Below are 20,656 nucleotides of genomic sequence, written 5' to 3'. Positions count from 1 at the left end.
AGATCTTGGCTGCTAGAAAAATCATGGCACTGCATCACTGCATGGCCTGATGGAAAAACCAGAGCAGTGGTGAGATGCCATCATCTCCACTCCATCTCTTCCTGTGAGAGAAGCTGCATGGCTCAGGCCATGAAACCATCAGCACCTTCTTGGGATATGAGGTACCCAAGCCCTCTCCATGCCAGATTCCATCACCATCTTGCTGTGCTCATAGGACAGCTTGGAGACTACCTGCTGGCTGGAGAAACCAAAGCACTCATTTACTCATGGAGAGGACAGAGATCATTGCTGGTATGGAGAAATGAGGTAATTTCATGTGTACAGAAAGCACCAACAATGCAATCAGGTTGCTCTTGGCATGCTCAAAGCCTCCAGTGAAGACACTGGCACGGTTATGAGAGGCTCTGCATGGGTAAGGCCCTGTCCAGCAGAGCTTGTGGGCCAAAGGAGCAAGATTGATGGGAGGTGGAAGAAAGCATGTTTTGTGAACTGCATTTTCCAGAGAGCATGAAGAGGAGTGGAAGGGTTAAGTGACCCTCAGTGCCAGAAGTGGACACAGCCCCACTGCTGTTTCACCTCTCTTGTAGCTGCTAATGCTCTTTAAGAAACAGCCAAAAATACAGGACTGGCACCTGGTCTCAGCAGGAAGTGAATGTGGACAAAGCAGCAGGCTTTTCCTAGCAACAGCTGAGATGTCAACATTTCTGGATGATTTTGAATCCACGGCGACCTCAGATCTCCTTTTAAAAGGTGACATGGGTTGTTTTGGTTATTATTGGTTAAAACCCAATGAGCCTTTGCAGCCTGCTGAGTGAAGGAGATGGTGATGACTCTGTGTACAGACAGTGACACTGGAGGTGACACCCATGGCTTAGGAAAGCTGTCCCCTTGCAAATCAGGGAGAGCAGGTGAATCGGAGTGGTGTGGGGAGAGGAGCACCTTCCAGGGTAACTGGTTAGCAAGGGTGCTGAAGGGTTAAAGGGTTTTAGTGAAAGCACAGGGGAGACTAAATGGATCAGAGAGTAAAAATCCAATTAGGAGATCTAACAGGAAGAAGCCAAGCCCTGAAATAATAAAGATAATAGTTTTAGCTGCCAAAGAAAAGATTAGAGTGAGAACAGATTTGTAGCGAGGCCAGGAAGAAGGAAAAACTGTAGCAAAAAAACCCAGTACAAAAATATAAAGAGTTAGTATTCCTCAAGACAGATTCACATGACAGATTCACACTATAGCCTCACCTACAGCAAAGTTCATCTCAGGACCCAAACTGTGCAGCTGGTTCTCGCCTTTATAAATGGCTGAATGCCTTCAAAGAAGTTTGATGTTCCAGTTTGAGTCCATCACAGTCTTATTGGCATGAAATAGGCTGGGAGGGAATTGACCACAGGGAGGTTTGGTTTCTTATTTTGTTTTTCTATGTTATCATGTAAATACATTTTACCTGGGATAAAAGCAAAGGAAAGGAGCTGGAACAGCCCCAGAAGTGCTTCCTTCAGGTCTCAGACAATGCCAGGCTCTCACCTACAGTCCCTTACACACCATGGGGTCTCTGAAGGAAAACTAAGCAGATTTCACACTGGGAGGATGGATTTGCAGTCAGGAGACAGCCCAGCACTCATAAAAACACCCTGACAACACCTCTACCCTTCCAGAGGAGAAAGAGTCCTGGATCAAAAAAAACCCACAAAAACTCTGAGCTGGTTATGCATGGTATGCACTGCCAATTACTTACGCAAACAGGATCACAGGAGCTGGCACAGCCTGTGGCCAAGAAACAGCAGCATCTGGAGGGAGCCAGAGCTGTGGGGCAGGCATGCTTGCCAAGCCACTGCACTGACCTGTGCTCCGAAAGGCACCCCTTTGAAGCCTCGAATCCAAAATGTACTAGGGCAACATGGAGAAGGGGATGAAGGAGGATCAAAGGTCTGGAGGAGCCTTCCTGCAAGCAAGGACTTGTGCACACCAGGACGTCTCAGTCTGGAAAAGACATGGCTGAAGAGGTTATGGTAGAGGGCTACAAAGTCAGGCATGGCCCAGAGAAGGCTGACAGGGACTGGCCTTGCTGCCTTTTCCCTGTGCAAAAGCTGAGACTAATTTCAGAGAATGTAGGTCCTTGTGTGGTGGGGGTCAGACCCGGGAAACTCCTTGACCAAGGATGCTGTCAGCTCTGAGTATTTGCCTGAGTTCAGGACAAGATCAGACCAGTTGATGGAGAAAAAATTACCTGGATTAATAAATGCAGACACATGCTGTTTAGGAAGCCTGTGGCACTGCGCTCTTGACCTGTGTTAGTAGCAAATGGTGAGGGGGCATATGGCCCACACTCTGCCCGTGTAGACCTCACTCCTGGAGGGAATGACAAAGGGTGAGAATCAAGGGAGTGCTAATCAATATGCCCTTGGGAACACCTACTGCTCCCTGAAGCCTCAGGACGCTCAGCAGTTCAGACCCTTTTTCTGGCTTAGTGCAGGAGTTTCTACTTCCTTGTAGCTAAACAGCCCCATAGGTCCCAGCCTTGTCCCAGGATCAGAGCTTACCAGCAGGAAAGCATTGCTGTGAGTGATTTCTCCCTGTATTGTGTGTCCTCAGCCTACATCAAAGAAACTCAGCCACAGCCTCAACCAACTTATTTCTGAAGTGTGATTTGCTATACTTAGAAACAGAGGTCCTCCCACTGAAGAATCCCACCATGCCTTGAAAGGATCATCCATCTCTCACACGGTTCAAGCTCCATCTCCAAGCCCATGTGATCCCACTCAGCCCATGGCCGTGGCTGTGTTCCTCCACCACCAAGAGCACACTGCTCACATCAGGTGGTATAAAGCCACCCACCTTCCTCCTCCCACCCGCTTGTCAGATGGGAACACACACTTGCCAGCTCCCAGCTGGGAAGAGGAAACCTTTGCCAGCCCCATGCCAACCCCAGGGCAGCAGGTATCCCTGCCAGCTTCAGGTGTGCTGAACCATATTTGCCAGCTCAGGCAACCACAGAGCTTTCATGTTTAATCAAGTGAAGGCTGCAAGGGCCTGGGGGCAGGAGATGGCTGTAGGTCAAGATGCCCATGTGCTCCTTGTCCCTCCCATATTATGTCTTCCTCAACCATTCCTATGACCTTTCCTTCCTCTGAATACACATGGTGTGGATGTGAAATGTGATGTCACCAGACCAGAAACTGCAGTCTGGCTTTTATGGCCTTGTGGGGTTGTCAACTCCAATAAGAGAGGTGCCCAGCACCAGCCAAACCAGTGTTGGGCTGTGTCTTGTGCCTGCTGGGACTCACCTCATCCTGGCACAGAGAAGGACCTTGCAATGTCACAGAGAGGTCTTTTCAAGGTCTTGTGAAGCCAAAAAAATGCCAGTGTCTCTGCCTGAATTACATTTTGCCAGCTCAAGGACCCCAAAGCACAGCACTGCAGAAGCTGTGGCAATACCCTGTCCCCAGACATGCTGGGAAGGCCACAGCAGGGAGAGCTGTTTGAACTGGAGCTGCTGCACTCCCTGTGCAGGATAGAAATCTTGCCTAAGCCAAATGTTAATGAGATGGCACAGGCTCTGGGCAGGCTTTGTGCTTTTTTTCCTCCTGGATTAAGCAGCGGCATGTGAGGATCATGGAGCTGAATAGCTGACAGCTGAAGGTTAACATCAGGTCAACAAGCCCTTTTTTCCTGCCTTTCAGAACAGAGACCCCGAGGTGGGAGGGTTACCTAAAGCAAACATTTTTTAAAAGGCAGTTCTCCTTTCTTCCCTGTCTGTTTCCCTTTCTTACAGAAGAGCTACCCTGGTTTTGAATGCAGGGTGCTGCTTTTCCATGAGAGTCAGGATCTGAGAGCAATGGCAAGCCATAGCTCTTCTCCCATCTGAAGTCCACTGGTCTCTCTTTCTCAGGACAAGCTCACTCCTACGCACCTGCAAGTGTCTGCAGGCACCTGAGCTGTGTGCAGAAAAGCAGGCTTCAGCTCCTGACTCCACAGCTGATTTCCTGGGAGATGCCAGGTGGGTTGTTCACAGCCTGACTCAGCCACCCTTGGATTTCCTTGTATTGCAGAAGTGTAACCGAGGTCTGGGCTCTGGTGTCTCTTCTCTAAAGCAAAGGTCTTCACCCTCCCCTCATCACGCTCTGTGTGTGCCGAGATAGCGACATTCCCACAGGAGCAGTGGTTTCTGTTTGATCATCCGGGTGGTACCACAACTCAAACACCACAATCGCCTTGTTTCCCCCCACCCTGCTGTGCCGAGGGCCGCAGGCTGCCCTGGCCTGCACCCAAAACCACCCATTCTCTTCAACAGCGTTAAGGACAGTAGAGCAAAACATGGTACCTTGAGGAACTTTTTGCAATGCAGAGTTTGATGACTCAGTTACCATGCACCTTTTGAAGCAGTGATTCAACAGCTGCACTGGATGGGGGCTCCAGGGCACTTTCTCCTGCAAAGAGAGGTGACTCTGAGGGGGTTTTTCCTAAAGGGATCCAGCTGGGCAGTGGGAGAACTTCAGAACCATGGCTATCCAAGCTAAACCCAGAAAAGTGTGCTATGGGGATAAGAAGAGGTTTCCCAATGCTTCCTGCTGCATCTGCTATGGACACATTAATCCTGAACAGTCAGAGACTACCAAGCAGCTTGAAGAGGAGGCAGAGGGGAAGTAACAGGAGGAAAACCAAGTCATAAACCACGACAGATGCTTTGGTCATCACCTTCTGGCCACTGCTTTAAGTCTTGCTACCATTCAAATGTTACATTGATATAAAGCTGTTGGAGGAATCAAAGTGGAACAAATTCTCCAGTCATTGTTTTTCCCACAGACACACATAAATATATATATGCTGACATACACCTGTAAAACTGAAGCATTATCCTTTACATTGCCATAGCTTATTCTTGCCTGGGAAGTACAGATTCTTAAAAGATGTGTAATCAAGAGTTGCCTCCCCCGAAAGACAAAAATATTTCACTTTCAAAACACCCGCTACATTTCTGATTGGTCTTTATTTCAATAAAAATATCATGTGTGTTTTGGAAAATTACCCAAAATAATTAAGACTGCAAATCTAAATTAGTGGAACTACATTAAGTCTTTCTTTATATACTCTCATCTTCATTCAGGTTAATTTGTAATTCTTTGAAAAATTCCTTAATTAAATTGAACGGATCATTAGGCCATTATATTCCAAATGAGACTGTCAATACACCTCTTGGCTGATCTTAAATAGTCTATCATAACTACACCAGAACAGAAGCACCTGAGAATTTCCCTCTTCTTTGGGCAGCCAAGAAGCCCTCAGGGTCTGTGAGGGGACTTGGGGAGAGTAATAACACATCCAGGCCTTTACTTTAAACATGTGGACAGAAGCACAACCACTTGAGCAGAAAAATGGCCCTTTTGGGCTCTTGATCCTCCAGTCTCAGCATCTTCCTACCTCCCCAGCACCTGTTGACCTCTGATGGTGCTTAGGAAAGGAATCACTCACTTCCTAAGAGTGTGTGGGGAGGGAGTAAAAAACAATTGAAAACATAATTCAGCAGAAGTGCGGATGACATGACGTGGGATAATCAGTTGTACAAATGGGGAAGGACAAAGAGAGTTGTTTTTGCTGGAACAGTCAGTTGGATAAGAAGAAGAATTTCTATAGAAAAGATGCTTCTGATCATAATGTGTGACATGGGTTAATCATGCCTTGTTGGTCAGTTTTAAACAGGTCCCTTACATGGTTATCTCTGTGCTGGTAATGCTTTTCAATAAAAGTGAGCAATGCTCAAAGACAGCTACTCAATCAGATGGGGAATAAAGTGATCAGGTGTGTTGGTAAAGGAATTTGGATTGTTTTCCCTAGGAAAGGGGAGGCTTTCAAAACAGAAAGGGCTGTGATGGACATCAGGGTTGGTGCAGGCAGAATGGAAGCAATGCTCTGCAGTGGGGCAAGGGCACTCAGAGCTAGAGGGGGAAAACACCTCTGTGTAGCTGTCAGGATAGCAAAAACCAGTGCCGGTGCTGCACTGGTGGGAACTGGCGAGGAAAAAGTGTCAGGAGAGCCAGGACAGGGCTGGGCAGCATGATGTCACCGCCCCATGACCTTTCTCCTTGCTCCCTTCCTCCCAGCCCAACAAAAACTCATGTTTTGCTTGACTCAGGCAAGGAAACAACACTGGGGATTAGCTGCATTGTATCATGACAAGGCAGGTGAGAGCAAACAACAGCAAGGAGCTTATTGTGAACTTATCTTTGTGCTTGGAGCTCATTGATGCCAGCTGGAATTCAGTTACTGACCATGGTGGTTTGTATCATGGAGATGCTGCAGCCTGCAAAAATGAAGGAACAAAGAACAGTGATGGTACTCAGTTCTAAATATTTCCATTTAGATCAGTGTCTCTTAGCCTTGAATACTGTTGCTAGCTGATGAAGGGATGGAGACTTTTCCTAGAGCTACCAGCGTGGAGATGAGACTACAAAATTATTCCGTTCTCGCATGCCAAAGGCACAGACGATTACAATTTTTCTTCTGACTCCTACTCATCCCGCCTCATAGAGATCAGATTAATCATGGCACATGATCAAAGAGATTGAAATGAAGAAACCAAAACCCAAATGGCTGCAGTTACACTGCTGCAAAACTTGGGTGCAGCTAAGGACTGCAATTTTGCTGCGCAATAGCCTGGGCTCAGAGAAGTGAGGAACACAGTGCTAACCCCATGTGTTTTTATCCTAACAAGTACCCCAGCTGCCCTGTTTCAATGAGAACTCTGTTATCACATTGCTAGCTTCAAGAAAAAAAATCACTGCCTTTCAGGAGAGTAAAAGCAAGGTGTGAGACCTGTGAAAATGAGCAGAGCTGCAAAGAAACTTCGCCACGTGGCAAATGCACGTGGTGGCTTCAAGCACTAGTGGGCTAAAGCTCCTCCAGACAAAGCCTGACATGTCCCCAGGTCACTGTGGGGTCACTGTGCAGTAGCATCTTCCCTGCACCTGAGCACCAGCATCACACCACACAGGAGCCCCTAAACCCACCATCCTTCTTCTGGGACAGAGCAGTGGCTTTAACGAAGCATTACCACCCTGCAAAGGATTACCACTTGGCAGCGTGGGGCATGTGTATGCCACCCACTCCTCCTCCTTCTCATTCTCCTCCTCCTCTCCTGCTCCTGGCACACCACACACAGACCCCACTCTGGCCACCCTTGGCAGCTCCTTGGAGAGCTGCTCCAAAGCAGAGCCAGATGGAGCTGCCAGCTCTCCTGTACGAGATGGCACAGGCATTTCAAGCTGCTTCTTCTTGGGGCTGCCTACTCCTGTGTGGGAGGTGTAAGCAAGGCACGTGTTGCTTCCCCTGGTGAGCTTCCCTCCAGCGTGTCCCAGTGCCACCAGTGCAGGCACCAAAGCTTGTGCTTGGTGGTCCTGCACAACTCCCAGGCATCAAAGCCAGCTCAGATAAGCACCATGTCTGTCACCTCTTCCAAAGACCCCCTGAGTGGAGCACAATTCAAGGCCAAGCGGTGCAGCTGGTGATCCATAAGTAAAAGGATACTATTTTCATGGTCACCCTGCTGTGTGAAAAGTGTCTGCATGCACAAAAACCCCATCCATGGACCCTGACCTTGCCCACCACTGCATTGAAGTGGTGCCAGCTACAGAATTCCCAGCCTGGGAAGTGAAATTCCTGGGAAGGCCCACCTTCTTGCACACTCCCAACTTTTATTCCCACTTACAACTTTGGGAGTACAACAGGGAAGATTATCTAGCACTGCCCCTTACAAAGACTTGCCCTAGGTATCCCGTGGGATCTGCTGCCTACAAGGACAGGCTGGCAGGTTGCAGGGGAAGATGTTACCTGCTGTGATAGGCATCTCCATGTGCAGATCTCCACGTGCAGTGTGAGAACAGCCAAGATCACTGTGGTCCATCCGTAGTTAAATCCTGTCTTTAATTCCTAGCATTTTACTACATCAGTAAAGCCCAGCACATATAAGGGAGGAAGACCAGGCACCCAGCCTGCACTGCAGCTTGCAAAAATTGAATTCAGGTGCTGGCCATGCTGCACACACCTGCCTCAGCTTGCCACTGGGCTTTGTCACAGTTTTGAGCCTGTTGAAACCAGAGGTGCTGGGACTTTGGAAATGACCACTGGGAAGTGACCTATGGGAAGCTTGCCCATGGGAAGTGGCCAATATGGGGCTGCATAGGAGCAAGCAGGCAGGTGTCAGATCTCCAGTGCTTGGGAAGCAGAATGCAGCCTTTTGTGGTCTCAATGAGATTGCACAACACAGACTTGCGTGTCTCTCACTACCATCAACAGGGATTAGGCTGTCTTGACACATTTCTGGGAATCTTCATCTGTGCTGGAGAGGCACTTCTGGCATCAGCAGCCTTGCTGACCAGGGAAGGACTGGAATGCTCAGGGATGCAGCATTTCCTTTGTGGGGAGCAGGCAGAAACACCTCATCCTGATGCATTTTCACCCTGGGCTTTCAGCAATCAGATAAACTGGAGGCAAAATTCTCTTGCAGAAGGAGAAAAAACCCTTTCACTCCCAAAATTGGAAGCTTGGGTTCTACCCTGGGCCCCCAGGGCTGCTGTTGGGGGTCTATCACCTCCTGCACAGGAGGAAGGATAGCAAAGCATCTTAGTGATGTGAACTTGGTCCACCATCCGTGATGGGAAGTCATAGACCTAAGGCCATCACCTCCTCCAGCAAGAGGGCTTAGGAGGTTCCTAAAGTCTGTTGTGACCAAGGGTGGTGATTGTCACCTGCAGCAGACACCATGAGCAACAACAGACACACGATAATAAAACAATAATAAAAGAAAATCCCTATCACCCCATCCCTGCTGGCCTTCACCCAGGATGCAGGGTGCATCCCTTTGCTGGCTCAGCTTTCTCCATGGTAACAGATGGATGTTGCAGTCCCATCCCCCTTCATGATGCTGGGGCAGGCGGGTGGGGGACAGATGGCAATGGAGGGGAAAAGAGTCCAGATCCTCCTGAGTGGCAAAAATTGCAGGAATCCCTGATTGCTGGAGCCAAGACGTTGACCCAGAGCCGTGGGAGGGAAGGAAGGCGGAGGCGCGTGGCTCTGCCGAGCCCGGAATAGCAGAGCAGCTGTTAAGTTATCACTTGTAATTATTACAGCATATGGGAGGGAAAGAATAGCTCTCAAAGGGAGAAAAACAAATAAGGAAAAGGCGGGCTGCTGCAGGGCTCAGCCATGGGAAGAGTGACACTCGGCACTGCGGTGGGTCCCCATCAGGTGGGCAAGGGCATTGGGGACAGCTCTTCCTGTCCACAGCCCCAGCAGGAATTTGGGTGCAAATATTTGCACCTGCAGCACCAGGGGCTCACCCACCTCCCAGGGTGCCCCCTGCCCACTCAGGAGCATGGATGTGCTGGGGAGAGGATGACACTGGCCAGGCTGTTATAGAGGGAGGGATAGAGCCTGGCATGCTCCCCACTGGTCCCTTCTCCATGCACAGTCCTACTGCTGGCTCTGTAATTTGAAGGACACGGGGCTGTGGGCAGCAAGGGATAAGGCTGGAGCACAAAGTGCCCCAGTAAACCAAAGGGGAATACCTCAGGCGCAAGCCCTACACGGGAGAGCCTGCTCCAGGGAAAACATGGAGCAGGGAAGACATCACATGCAGCATCATGAGGGAGAGTAGAGAAATTTGGATAACAGTCTGTGAATGAGTAACAATGACAGTCTCTCTTAAATTCCATGCCACTTGGAAAACAAACATTGTATCCATTATTTTGGGCTTTCAATATCAGAAAAAAAAAAAGGCAAAAAGTCCTTGGAAATGTGGAACCACTGGCAGTTGCACCAGCTGCATCCCAGTGTGGGGACAAGGAGTGTTGAGGGGATGCTACCCCTGCACACCCCTGGCAAAAGCCTGGGAGACTTAATGGAGAAAAATCTAACCATATCTGCTGCGTATTAAAAGCAAAGATTTAAATTCACTGATGAAATTCACAGCCACTGAGCCACAGATTTTCCCAAAAATGGGAGAGCATTTTGGTCCCATTTTGATGTTTGCTTGTCCTGTGCAACAGGCACGAAGCCACAGAGGTGAGGCAAGATGAGGAAGAGATGTTACTTGCCCTGCTTGTTCCTATGCTCTAATTGGCTTTTCCCCTGGGCATTTGCTACTGGCTGCAATTGGAGATGATGCAGGACCAGTGACAAAGGGTTGAGGGGTTACAATATACTCTAACAAAGAGATTTTTATACTCACCTGTCTCCTGGTTTTCAGCTGTATTTATTTTCTGTCTACTACTGCCTTCTCCCTGGCAGCATCATGAATTTCCTCAGAGCAGGTGAATCGGACCTGCCTGGTCACCTAGATGAACTTTAGCTCATCCCTGGGTCTCTCATCCCAAGCCAACCTGATCCCACTGTGAAAGGCTTATGGCTCCAGTGAAAAGCACCAATATATGCCTGAGCACCCTGGACACACTGGCCTGCTGCGTCAGCACACCACTCCCAGACTGAAGCCAAGGACTTGGAGCAGTGCCTCCCAGAGGTCAGCAGGACACAGCTGTAGATGGTGCTGAGCACCTGCTGGTCTCACGGGAGCCTGGGAGATGCCCTTGAGCTCTGGTAGCCCACTTGGACATGCGGCACAGGCAGCTGCTGAATGGCAATGCTGCTGCAAACAAAGCTGTAAGAGAAGCATTGGAAATAGGAAATGGTTCAAACTCCAGAACAGGAACAAACCACATGTGGCAGACAACAGCCCCAGCACCAGTTAAATAAACAGCCAAACCCTGCCAGCGCCCCAGGATCATTGCCAAGACAGGCACTGTACTTGGAGATTAAAGTCCCAACTCTGCAGCTAGAACATATAAACGAGTCTGGGTGAAAATCAGGGAGGCAACATCAGTTTGCACCAGATGGGAATCTGGCCTGATGCTTTATAAACCACTGGCCCTGCCAGGAGGGCTGACCCTGCCCCACACACCTGTGTTGCTGCTCAAGGGCTTGCCTGGGTGACACCTCCATGGTTGGCAAAAAGGCACTTCTGCTGCCTTCCTCATGAGGCTGAAATGCTGCTTGACTGCTGATGTGTGGGGTGACTGCTGATGTGTGGGGTGACCCCATGACATGACTGTATCTGGAGGTGCTCCCCACTGCACTGACACCTCAGAACAGAGGGAAGCAACAATGCTGAGATTTGCAGAGCTGCTTGGGCCTTGTGTCCTCTCTCTGCAATGACCTGGAGCAGTGAAGGGCTGTGACATGGCAGATGGGGAATGTGCCTTGGGGTAGGACACAGCTTGGGGCATCCCTGCCCATGGCATGGGGTTGGAACTAGATGATCCTTCAAGCCCCTTCCAGCACAAAACATTCTACAATCTGGAATGAAAGGATTCTCACAATCTTTGTGCCAGAGCCTCCCTGGGAGACTGTGCTGCCTCAAGCAGCCAGGAGGAGATAGGAAACCTGCCAAGAGCTGCAAATGGAAGAGTGTGTTTGCAGTTCTTTGCTATCTCCACACTGGCCCTGGATCGGCAGTGGCTGAGCTAGAGATGCCATCAGGGTCTTGGTGGCTAAGCCCTCCTTGTAGCAGGATGCTCTGCCTAGGTGGGGTGAAAACAGCTCAGACTTTACCCTATTTGCTAAAGTTATCAAGTTATCAGTGGCAAATGGAGTAGGAGGGGTCAGGCTGCTTTTGGTGCTGAAGAATGCTGAGATGAGGCTGACTCATCAAGCCCAAAGTTAAACATTCTGAGGATGTGAAGAACAATGTTTCCTGACAGAAACTGGCACTGGTGAGGAGGTGGCAGACAAAGCTCCTGATAAAGGAACCAACAAGTGCTGATGACTTATCTAATGGTGCTGAGCTAAAGGCTGTAGAGCTGACTCAGGTGGCCTACAAACATATGGCTGTCAGTCAATCACTTCATATTTTAAAAACCCAGTACTACTTTTTAATGGCAGGGTCCTTTATCATCCCCCTTCTTGGGTCTGTGTGAAGAATCCTCTCTTGAGTGGGGACGCTCCTCAAGGCTGAGAAAAAGAGATTTGCCCATGGTCATTGACATGGGTTAGTAACATCAATACCTACTTAATAATTACTTTCTAGATTTAATAAAATTGCTTCAATAGTTTATAAAAAATAAAAAAATTTGGAACTTTTATAAAAAGTTAGAAGTACCAGTATTGTGTAGTAAACAATTCTGACTAAAGCTTTTCAGTCTTATCATTACCAGTATCATCATCATCATCATCAATTGTAACAAATAAATTATTTAATTCATATAAATATGTTTGGTTAGCCATCCTTAATTCAGTAGCACCAAGTTGTATAAAGGCTCAGTTACACCCATGTAATTCTTTAGACCTAAGCTGTTGACCAAAGATAGGATCCAGGCTTCTCTCTGAGGTGTTTAGAAATCAAAGGGGTCCTTTCTGACCCTTGTGACTCAATGGGAGTCTCCAAAATGGACCTTGCTCGAAACTTCCATTCTGCCTGCAACACTCCTGCATCCCAAACCAACCCTGCAGATCCCATTCAACCTCCCATGCCCTCCTCTCTTGTCTCAGAGCAGGATGACAGTGATGCCAGAGCCATCCCTGCCAGGGCTTAGCACCTGGCAGGGAGCAGACACACATGGTCACACACACAGGTGTGCACACAACCTCTCTCCTGCATTTTTGGCCACCTTCCCAAATGCCAGCATGACATGGCAGCCCCTTCCATCTCTGTCCCTTCTTCTGTAAATCACTTGCACAGTTGCTTGATCTTGAGGTAATTGCTTTTCCCACAGCAGCAAGGGTCTATAATTTGTGTTTGCATGCCCTAATCTAATGCACAGGTTTGTGTTTGGATTCCTGCTTCTCCTGGACCGTTCATAATTAAAAAAAAAAAAAAATCAGGATTGGGCAATAGCAGCTGAAAGGGAGAAGTAATACCCTCTTCTTCTTCTTCTTCTTCTTCTTCAGAATCACCAAAATTCACCCTAGATAAAAGCGACAGGAGAAATCAGAGAAAAAAGAAGGTTTCAGATTTTTCCCTATTTAAAAATTAATTTTGTCAGTGATCATCCAGGGGAAAATAGTATTTGTTGCTTTGACCCTACAAGACCCTCAGATATTTTTAATTCCTTGCTATCACTGTGAAGCCCCACCTGGGGAGGCAGCAGGAGACATTCCTTGGAGGATCCTAGCAACTTTAGGGACTGAGCTTGTGAAGGGGGAAGATTTGGTGACCAATCCCAGGAAATCCCCTTCTCCTGGACAAGATGACTTGTCCTGATCCTGACTGTTGTTCCTGGTGTGTAGCATTTTTCTGGTAAGGGCTGACAGGTCCACACCCAGACCCTGGAAGGTGCTTGCCTTGGTACAACATAGTGATTGGGGTGGTCTGGGAACACCACAATCTGCTCTAACCCCTCCTCTCTTGAGGGGGCCAGAGGAGGATCCATTACCCCAGCCTTTTTCCCACCTCCACCCCTGATCCAGCAGAACAAACCTCTTCTCCTGTGACAGGACTGCTGGTGCTCCCAACCTGACCCCTGCTGCTGGCATGTCCATCTCCCCTGTGCTGCCCACTAGAGTGTGCTTTCTCCTCTGCTTGCCAAGCACCTTCCTCCTGGGACAGACCTCCCAAAGGCTTCCACTGCCTCCTCCCATGGCAGTTTCACCTTTTCTTTCTCCCCTGAACCTGACATGGCTGTGGCTCCTTTCCATGGCAGACGGTGCAGCCACATTTGCCTGTACCCTCGGTCAGTAGATGCCTAGCACAGCCCTGGTCTGGGCAGCCTTGATCGGCCCAGGGCATGACCAGAGGCAGCACATGCTCAGCTCTGTCCCTACAGGCAGCACAGCCAGGGCTGATGTGTTTTGGCTGGAGAGGAGAGAGCAGGTGCTGTGGTATTCACCTTCAAGGCCCTGTCATGGCTCTAGCTGTCTCCTGGGGTATGGATGATGCCGGCGACAGGAGCTTCCAGCAGCAAAGTGGCCCAGAGATGGAGAAGAGACTGGGCTGGTGCTCCCTGTTGGAGAAGAAGGGTTTGACCCTGCTCACTGAGCAGCAGTAAGAATGGGGGCGTTGATTTTTGCCAGCTTCCACATGGGGAAAAGGCTGGGACAGAAATTACATCAGCTGGGTGCTGGCAGATGTTAAGGCCTTGGGACCAGCCCTTGTGACCTGCCAGGGTCTCCCAGTGCTGGCCTGACATCAGGAAGAGGGCCAAGATCCCTGCAGATGGAGGCATGGAAGAAAGAAAAGTAACAAATGCAAACCACGCCTGGCTCACACCACTCTTCCAGAGAGGTCCTGCCAGGGAGGCACCAGAGTGCCAGCAATTACTTCCAGGTGATGGCTGAGCAGGGTGAGAACCAGGAGCAGGACAGGTGAAGGATAGGAGAGATAAGGGTGGGGATGAAGGGGAGAGAAATGGCAGAGAGCTTTCACACAGTGGGGCTGGGAGAGGGCTGGTTTCAGACTGGAAGACTTGGCAGCAGGGACTTTCCCAATGGCACTGGGGAGCCCAGTCCCCAAGGAAGCTCTGCCTGCTCTGCTGGGTTCCAGTGATGAGAAGTCCCTGATCACCAAGGGAGGAGAAGTTGGAACACAAGCCCTGTGTGGTTTTGAGCCTGCTTGCAGCTTGTAGCTATAGGCTGTGACAAAGATCATTTCTTTAAGACATGCCGGGGTTGCACACAGCATTATCATATGGACATGCCCTATTACACCCCAAAAGCACCACAGCTTTCCAGTGCCAGGGTGGGTCTGGGATGTTCTCCATTACACTTTGTGGGCATTGCAGGTTTCCTAAGAAAATATTTCCGAATACATCTAAGTGGTGTGTGATACAGCAAGCCACTACCAGCATAGTGCATTTGGGGACACCACACGAGGCCAGCACACTGGATGCTGCATAGGTAAAAAGAAAATGTTGAGCCCACTGAGTGCCAAATGCCTCCTGAACGCCCGGGAGCTGCTTGGGTTTGGTTTCTGGTTTTGAAATTTGCACTTGTGAGACTCTCTTCTTCCCTCTAGCGACCATTCCAAGGCATTCCTCTTGCTCTTCAAATCCAGCTAAAGCAGCGCCTGCCGGGTTGCATTTGCACTCGCTCCGTCCCTCAGGCACAGATTTTATATTTATAAATGATACAATGATATAAATGCAACTCTCCACCCAGTAATCCGACGTTTCCTTTTTCTGGTTTACTCTGTGCCATGCAGGAGGATCCTGTTGCAAGGCCGTCGTCTCCTAGCAGCTTAAAAAATCACCTCAATTACTACCTCAATTTTAGCAGGATCTCTCTGAGCTCCAGCCGGGGGTGCACAGCCACGAGGTTTCTGATGGCAGTGTGGAGAGGACGTGCCAGGGGCGGATGCTTTGTTTGAGCGATGGGTCAGAGCGAGCCCCTGCACTTGTTGCCTATGTAAGACCATGCTACACCTCCTGTCATATCATGATTTGTCTTTGGGCTGTAGGAAACCAGGGCAGAGCTTAGAAATCACTCCATGCCCCTAGGGCTGGATCAAGGCTGTCACTGAAAGGTTGTTTTATTTCTGGTGACAGCAAGAGACCTCCAGGGTAGGATCTCCATCACCTGGGTCACCTCCCAGCTAGCTGAACTGGTTTCCAAAGTCCAGTCATAATCCTCCTCTTTGAGGAGAGACATCCCCCTCTTCTGGGAATGGGGCAGCAGATCCACCCTTCCAGATGCACCTGCACCAGCTCTCCACCAGCTCTGGGTCTGCTCTGGCACCTTGAATTCAGTCCAGAACAAGCACTCCTTGGTGTCCTGCAGCTGTCCTGCCCAACCTGCCCCCTGCCTGTGCCTCTCTGGAAGGTCCAAAAGCTTCCCAGACAGGCTCAAAGAGCCACGTGTACTGAGTTATGCTGCCACCGTGCTCCTGTGCTGTCTTCACTCTCCAAGGCTGATCCTTTGTCTCAGCTAGGACATTTACAGTATCTCCTGGTGTAATTTTAGAGAAACAAGACACAGTAAAAACATGATCAGGATTCTCTGGCATAATGAGAAAGGCATTGCAGGGCAAGATTCATCTCACCTGGCATCCGGTGGTACCAAGCAGACATCGAAGCCATCACAAAGCCTGTTTTATCAGCGGAGAGACTGGCACTACTGGAGCATGACTTTTCTGACTCATCATACCCCAGAACTACCTGTGTTCTATTATGGGTGCAGATACTGCCCATAGCAAGGAGCCCAAGCATGTCAGGCTTTGAACAAGCAAAGGAACCATGTAGGAAATGATCCTGAGTTGGTCTGTCATTTGTGTGTATTTGAAGTAGGGACATGTATGAGATTTTCCTTCCTGAACATCTTCTGGGCTTTCCCCTTGACAGCCAAAGGAAATATTATCTCTTCATCCTTTAATGAAGATGAATTTGTTCCAAGTGCAAAGCAATCCCAAGCCTTCAATGAGAGTAATGGCCTTGGCAACAAGGACGGCAGCCATGCGCCCTGTGCAGGTGGGCTGTGCACACAGCTGCCATGGGGACACTGGAGAGGGTGAGCATCCCTTCAGACTGTTCCCAGACTGAATGCTAAGCCCCACAATGGGCTGGGCTTTGTAGAGCTGGGAGGTGCAGAACCCAATCCAAGTCTGGGCAGGAGCCACCTTCGCTTGTCAGGGCCCATTTGTCTGGGTGGGATGCTGTCCCAGGCATGCTCCCCTTCAGGGGGAGTCTTAGTCGCTGAAATAACTGGCTGGCACACGGCTCCCTACTTCTTTCTTCCATGTTTTTTTAAAGTTTCAGTATTTTCAGTATTCCAACCTTTCAGTATTCAGGGCACCACCAGCCACTGCAGCAGGGCTGTTCATGGGACACCAGCTAAGTGATGCTGAGAGGCCTCCTGGATGGATCACGCTTTTGCTAATGCTGCTGCATTGTCACTTTGGGCCAGATCCCTTTGCTCCAAGCCCAGGGAGCTGTTTCCACCTAACTACCCCATCCCTTAGCAGCATGTACTGGTGAGACTTGGCTCCCAGCAGAAAACTCTTCCCTGGAGCTGATTTATTAATAGGTGAGGGGAGCAGTTCTTGCCCCTCTCTCCAGCATACACACTAGATATCAATTTGGCAGCCAGTAGCAAATCCCATTAAGGCAGAGAGATACTTTAAGGCATCAGCAGCTCCTGGCCCATTACAAGAACGAGGGAGTGGACTCTGGTAATGTACATCTGCAACTGGTCACATCCAACTGGAAGCAAGGCTCCTACCGAGACAAATATTAAAAGTCTGCAAAGGCAGGGATGTGAATAAACTCGTTCATTAAAGGACTTTGTCTATATTCAAGGGACCAATGCATGATTTTAACAGAGGAAACAGCAACAAAAAACCCACACAATGAAACTCGCCACATATTTCCCTTTTGGGCTAAGAGAACTGATTCACAAATAGCCCATCATGCCTTACATTTCCTAATTAGCCTATTAAAGCCCTGGCTGGCTTTTCCATTTTCTAGACGAAAAAGGTGGAAGATGGACAAGCAGAGGCTAAGCCAGGGCAATAAGTTCCCCTATGGATCTGTTATAGCTGTGCAGACAGCAATGGCTCTGTTTATTGTCCTTGTCCTGGAAACTGCAACAGAAAACAGCGTGGCAGCCCTGGGAAACCATGAGGCACACCCCCCACTGGCAGAGAGAAGAGAGGAAGCTACCAGCCCTTCTTCCTCATCAGGCTTGGCTGTGATCACAAACTTGCTGTCTTAGCAAGCCTCCCTGCTGCTCCATGCATGACAGCCTGGCCATTCAGCTCTGAACCCAAAATCCCCATAGACACAAGAGCAAATGGCATCCAGCCTGTCTTACACATCTGTCCCTACCAATACACACCTGAGGAGGTGATGGGCCACCAGCTGACATGGCTGATCAACTGGCAGAGAGGACATCTCCTGCCCCTGTGAACACACCACACCACACCACTATGCAGCATGTGACTGCCTTGGTTAGGCCACCAGTGGGGCAGAACTGATTAGTGAGGAGTGGGGTGGCTGTTCTAGGTCACACATAGCCTGAACTCCTGACAGTTACCACTGGGGTGCCTGATGGGAAGGTACAAGAGGAAACCCTGAGTTAAATGATTTTGATGAAACCCTCAGGCACTGATTTCCCACACAGGACGGCATAGCTGTTTTTTCTGACTATCTATTTCTCCACATCCTTTCTGCCAGCTCAGAGAAGCTTCTTGTTCTGTGCATATACAGAGCCAAGTGGAGTTTGCTGTGGGAGAAGACCACAGATGCTTTTGAGAGACTTTCCAGATCTGTACCCAGAATTTTTCCTCTGCACATGCACATGTCCAGACCCATCTAGCTGCCCCAGTTTACATGCCCACTCATCCCTTTTTTCCCTTCCATCCCTCAAAGATGCCAGCTGAGAAGGAGGCTCCAAATATCTGGAGAAGACAGTCCTACCCATCACCCCCTGGTATGATCCTAGATACAGAGAGGGGTCACTGATGTCAGTGTATTCTTCCCTTTCTAAGGCCAGTTTTTGGGGTTTTTTTTGGTGATGGTATTGTCTGTGACATTGACAAAAAGTCAAATTTAAGAGCCTGTTTAAGGACACAGGCATGGTTGCTGGTTGACATCTGACAGGAAATCCTGCCTGCATCCATAGTATATAGTTTTTAATGATTTTTATAGAGCATTTCTGCTAGAACACACCAAAACTGGGCAAACTCACTTCAAGCTCCAGACAGTTTTGTAGGAGCACCATGACAAAAGGAGGTTTTAGGGCTTTGTCTATTATTCTGCTTCTCTAAATTAAGATGGCCAGCAGAAAGGAAACAGAAACCAATTCATTACCTCATCATGTGATCACAGTTTTATAAACTGATTAAAAAATATAATCTAACATAGTAATTTAAACTGGAAAAAATGTGATGACGCTTGGTTTCAGACTGCAACATCAATAAAGTTGTAAGGCACAGTCATTTGGAAGAGCATGTCACAGACTGCAGTCACTAAAACAGAGGTTTTGAATCTCACCTGAACATAAAGCAAATGCCCTATTGAAAAAACAAGAGATTATTCCCTTACTTCCCTTCTTTGCTACATCATCACTTAAAATTATTCAATTATAATAAATTGGAAAGTCTATTTGATCTGTAAAAGCTAGAAGTGGGATGGAGGTGGAAGGCACATGCAGAGGATGCTCTGACACCTGGTGACAGAGGTCAGCTCTGCTAGATAAATTCTGGAATGCAGTGTCTATTCAGAGGAAGTGAGACAAATCCTTCCAGGTAGCTATGGAGCAAACTAACATGTTAGTATTGGGATAAGCCACTTGTTCAGCATTTGCTCCCACAGCAATGCATCCTTCAAGAACCTCCAAAGCCTGCGAATTGGGTGAGCTCCTCTGGGGACATAAGCTCTGAAACCATCCAGCCCTCCTGGGCTCTTCCTCAGGCAACACACCCCTCCCTTAGAAGCTGCCCTGGTCAACACTTCCTCCCAAGCCCTTGGTTTTGGCCACGTGCACATGTGAAACATCCAGAACTGCACACATCGCATGGCTGCTGGTAGGTCACTTCCTCCAGCCCACTCCACAAACAGCAGGCTCCATGCTCTGCTTTGTTCAGTGTCCCTGCCTGACTCACAGAGCTGGGCATGGTGTGGATGAGAGGAAGTATGATAGGATTTGTTCTGTTTTAGTGCGTGAAGGTTGCAAAAATAACCACACTTTTCTGTAATAAGAGGTTCATTAGCTCCTTGGTTGATCAGAGGTTGCTCTTAAAATATTTCTGAACAAGCCGTATCCTGAATGAAGGCAAATCACATAATTTGTTTAAACTGCTCTATTTGCACAGCCCTGTGTTTAGCTTGCAGAAGAAGCTGCAAGATAGCATTCACGGCTGCACTGTGTACATGGCTCCAACACATGCTGGTAAATGGGTATCTTCTAGGACTGAGGACTTCTGTTCTGAGATGTTTTTGTGGCAGTGGATTTGCCTGGCAATGACTGCAGGATGGAGCTAGGAGTCAGGGGCCAAATAGAATTAATTGGCCTAAACCTCTGCGAGGCTCTTGTGGATGAGCAGGCAGCTGGATGCTCGTGGTTGGTCTCTCTAGAAGGGCTCTTATCCATGACAGGCCTGAGGAAAAGAGAAAAATGCTGTGGTGAGAGTGCACTCTGGATTTGGATATCTGCATACTCCTCACCAGCTCTGAAAACTGAACCAAAAGCTGCCAGGCCTCAGAGAAGCTTCAGGTACATGAGCTTCCCACATAAGGCATGTGCTCCCTGCTTATGCTGACTCCAAAGCGACTAAGTTAACTTCAAACCTAAGCTGTCATGTCACAAGTGCTCAGCTGTATTTCTTCAAAGAAGCAGCAACATGATGCTAAACTTACAGCAAACAGGTACAGAAATAGCCATGTTTTGGTGCATGCGACACTTCTCTAATGCCTACTTTATTTTCCAGAGCTCATTCTAACAAGAATTCGTGTCAGGGAAAACATTCAAGTGGGATGTCAGGAACTTGTCCTGGGGTTTAGTGGAGGAGAGTCTTGAACAAATGCCACAACAAGAGCTTTGCAACAGACACAGCATTGGCTCTGGGTGGGGAACATGAGAATGAAGCAGTAAGAACACAGCAAAATTCTGGGCTGTTATTCAAGAACATACAAAATTTATGGCACTCAAGCTATAAGGAACATGGGAAAATGTTTCATCCAGCTGT

The 20,656-nt window shown here is 48.7% G+C and overlaps 1 protein-coding gene across 11 annotated transcripts in view; it reads right to left on the bottom strand.

Annotated features, from left to right (window-relative positions):
* Window positions 1–19,756: 19,756 nt before the first annotated feature.
* The window catches only part of LRRC56 (leucine rich repeat containing 56), a 77,860-nt gene continuing 76,960 nt past the window's right edge, over window positions 19,757–20,656 (bottom strand). For all 11 annotated transcript variants that reach the window (XM_085062739.1, XM_085062744.1, XM_085062745.1 and 8 more), the window contains one exon: window positions 19,757–20,068. In XM_085062739.1, the coding sequence (XP_084918865.1) occupies window positions 19,876–20,068 (193 nt within the window). In that variant the 3' untranslated portion in view covers window positions 19,757–19,875. The remainder of the gene's footprint in view (window positions 20,069–20,656) is intronic.

The sequence above is a fragment of the Lichenostomus cassidix genome, chromosome 5 (assembly GCF_008360975.1).
Source record: "Lichenostomus cassidix isolate B80296 chromosome 5, HeHo_3.0, whole genome shotgun sequence".
In the NCBI taxonomy this organism is placed as follows: Eukaryota; Metazoa; Chordata; class Aves; order Passeriformes; family Meliphagidae; genus Lichenostomus; species Lichenostomus cassidix.
This window is presented reverse-complemented; position numbering and strand designations above follow the sequence as displayed.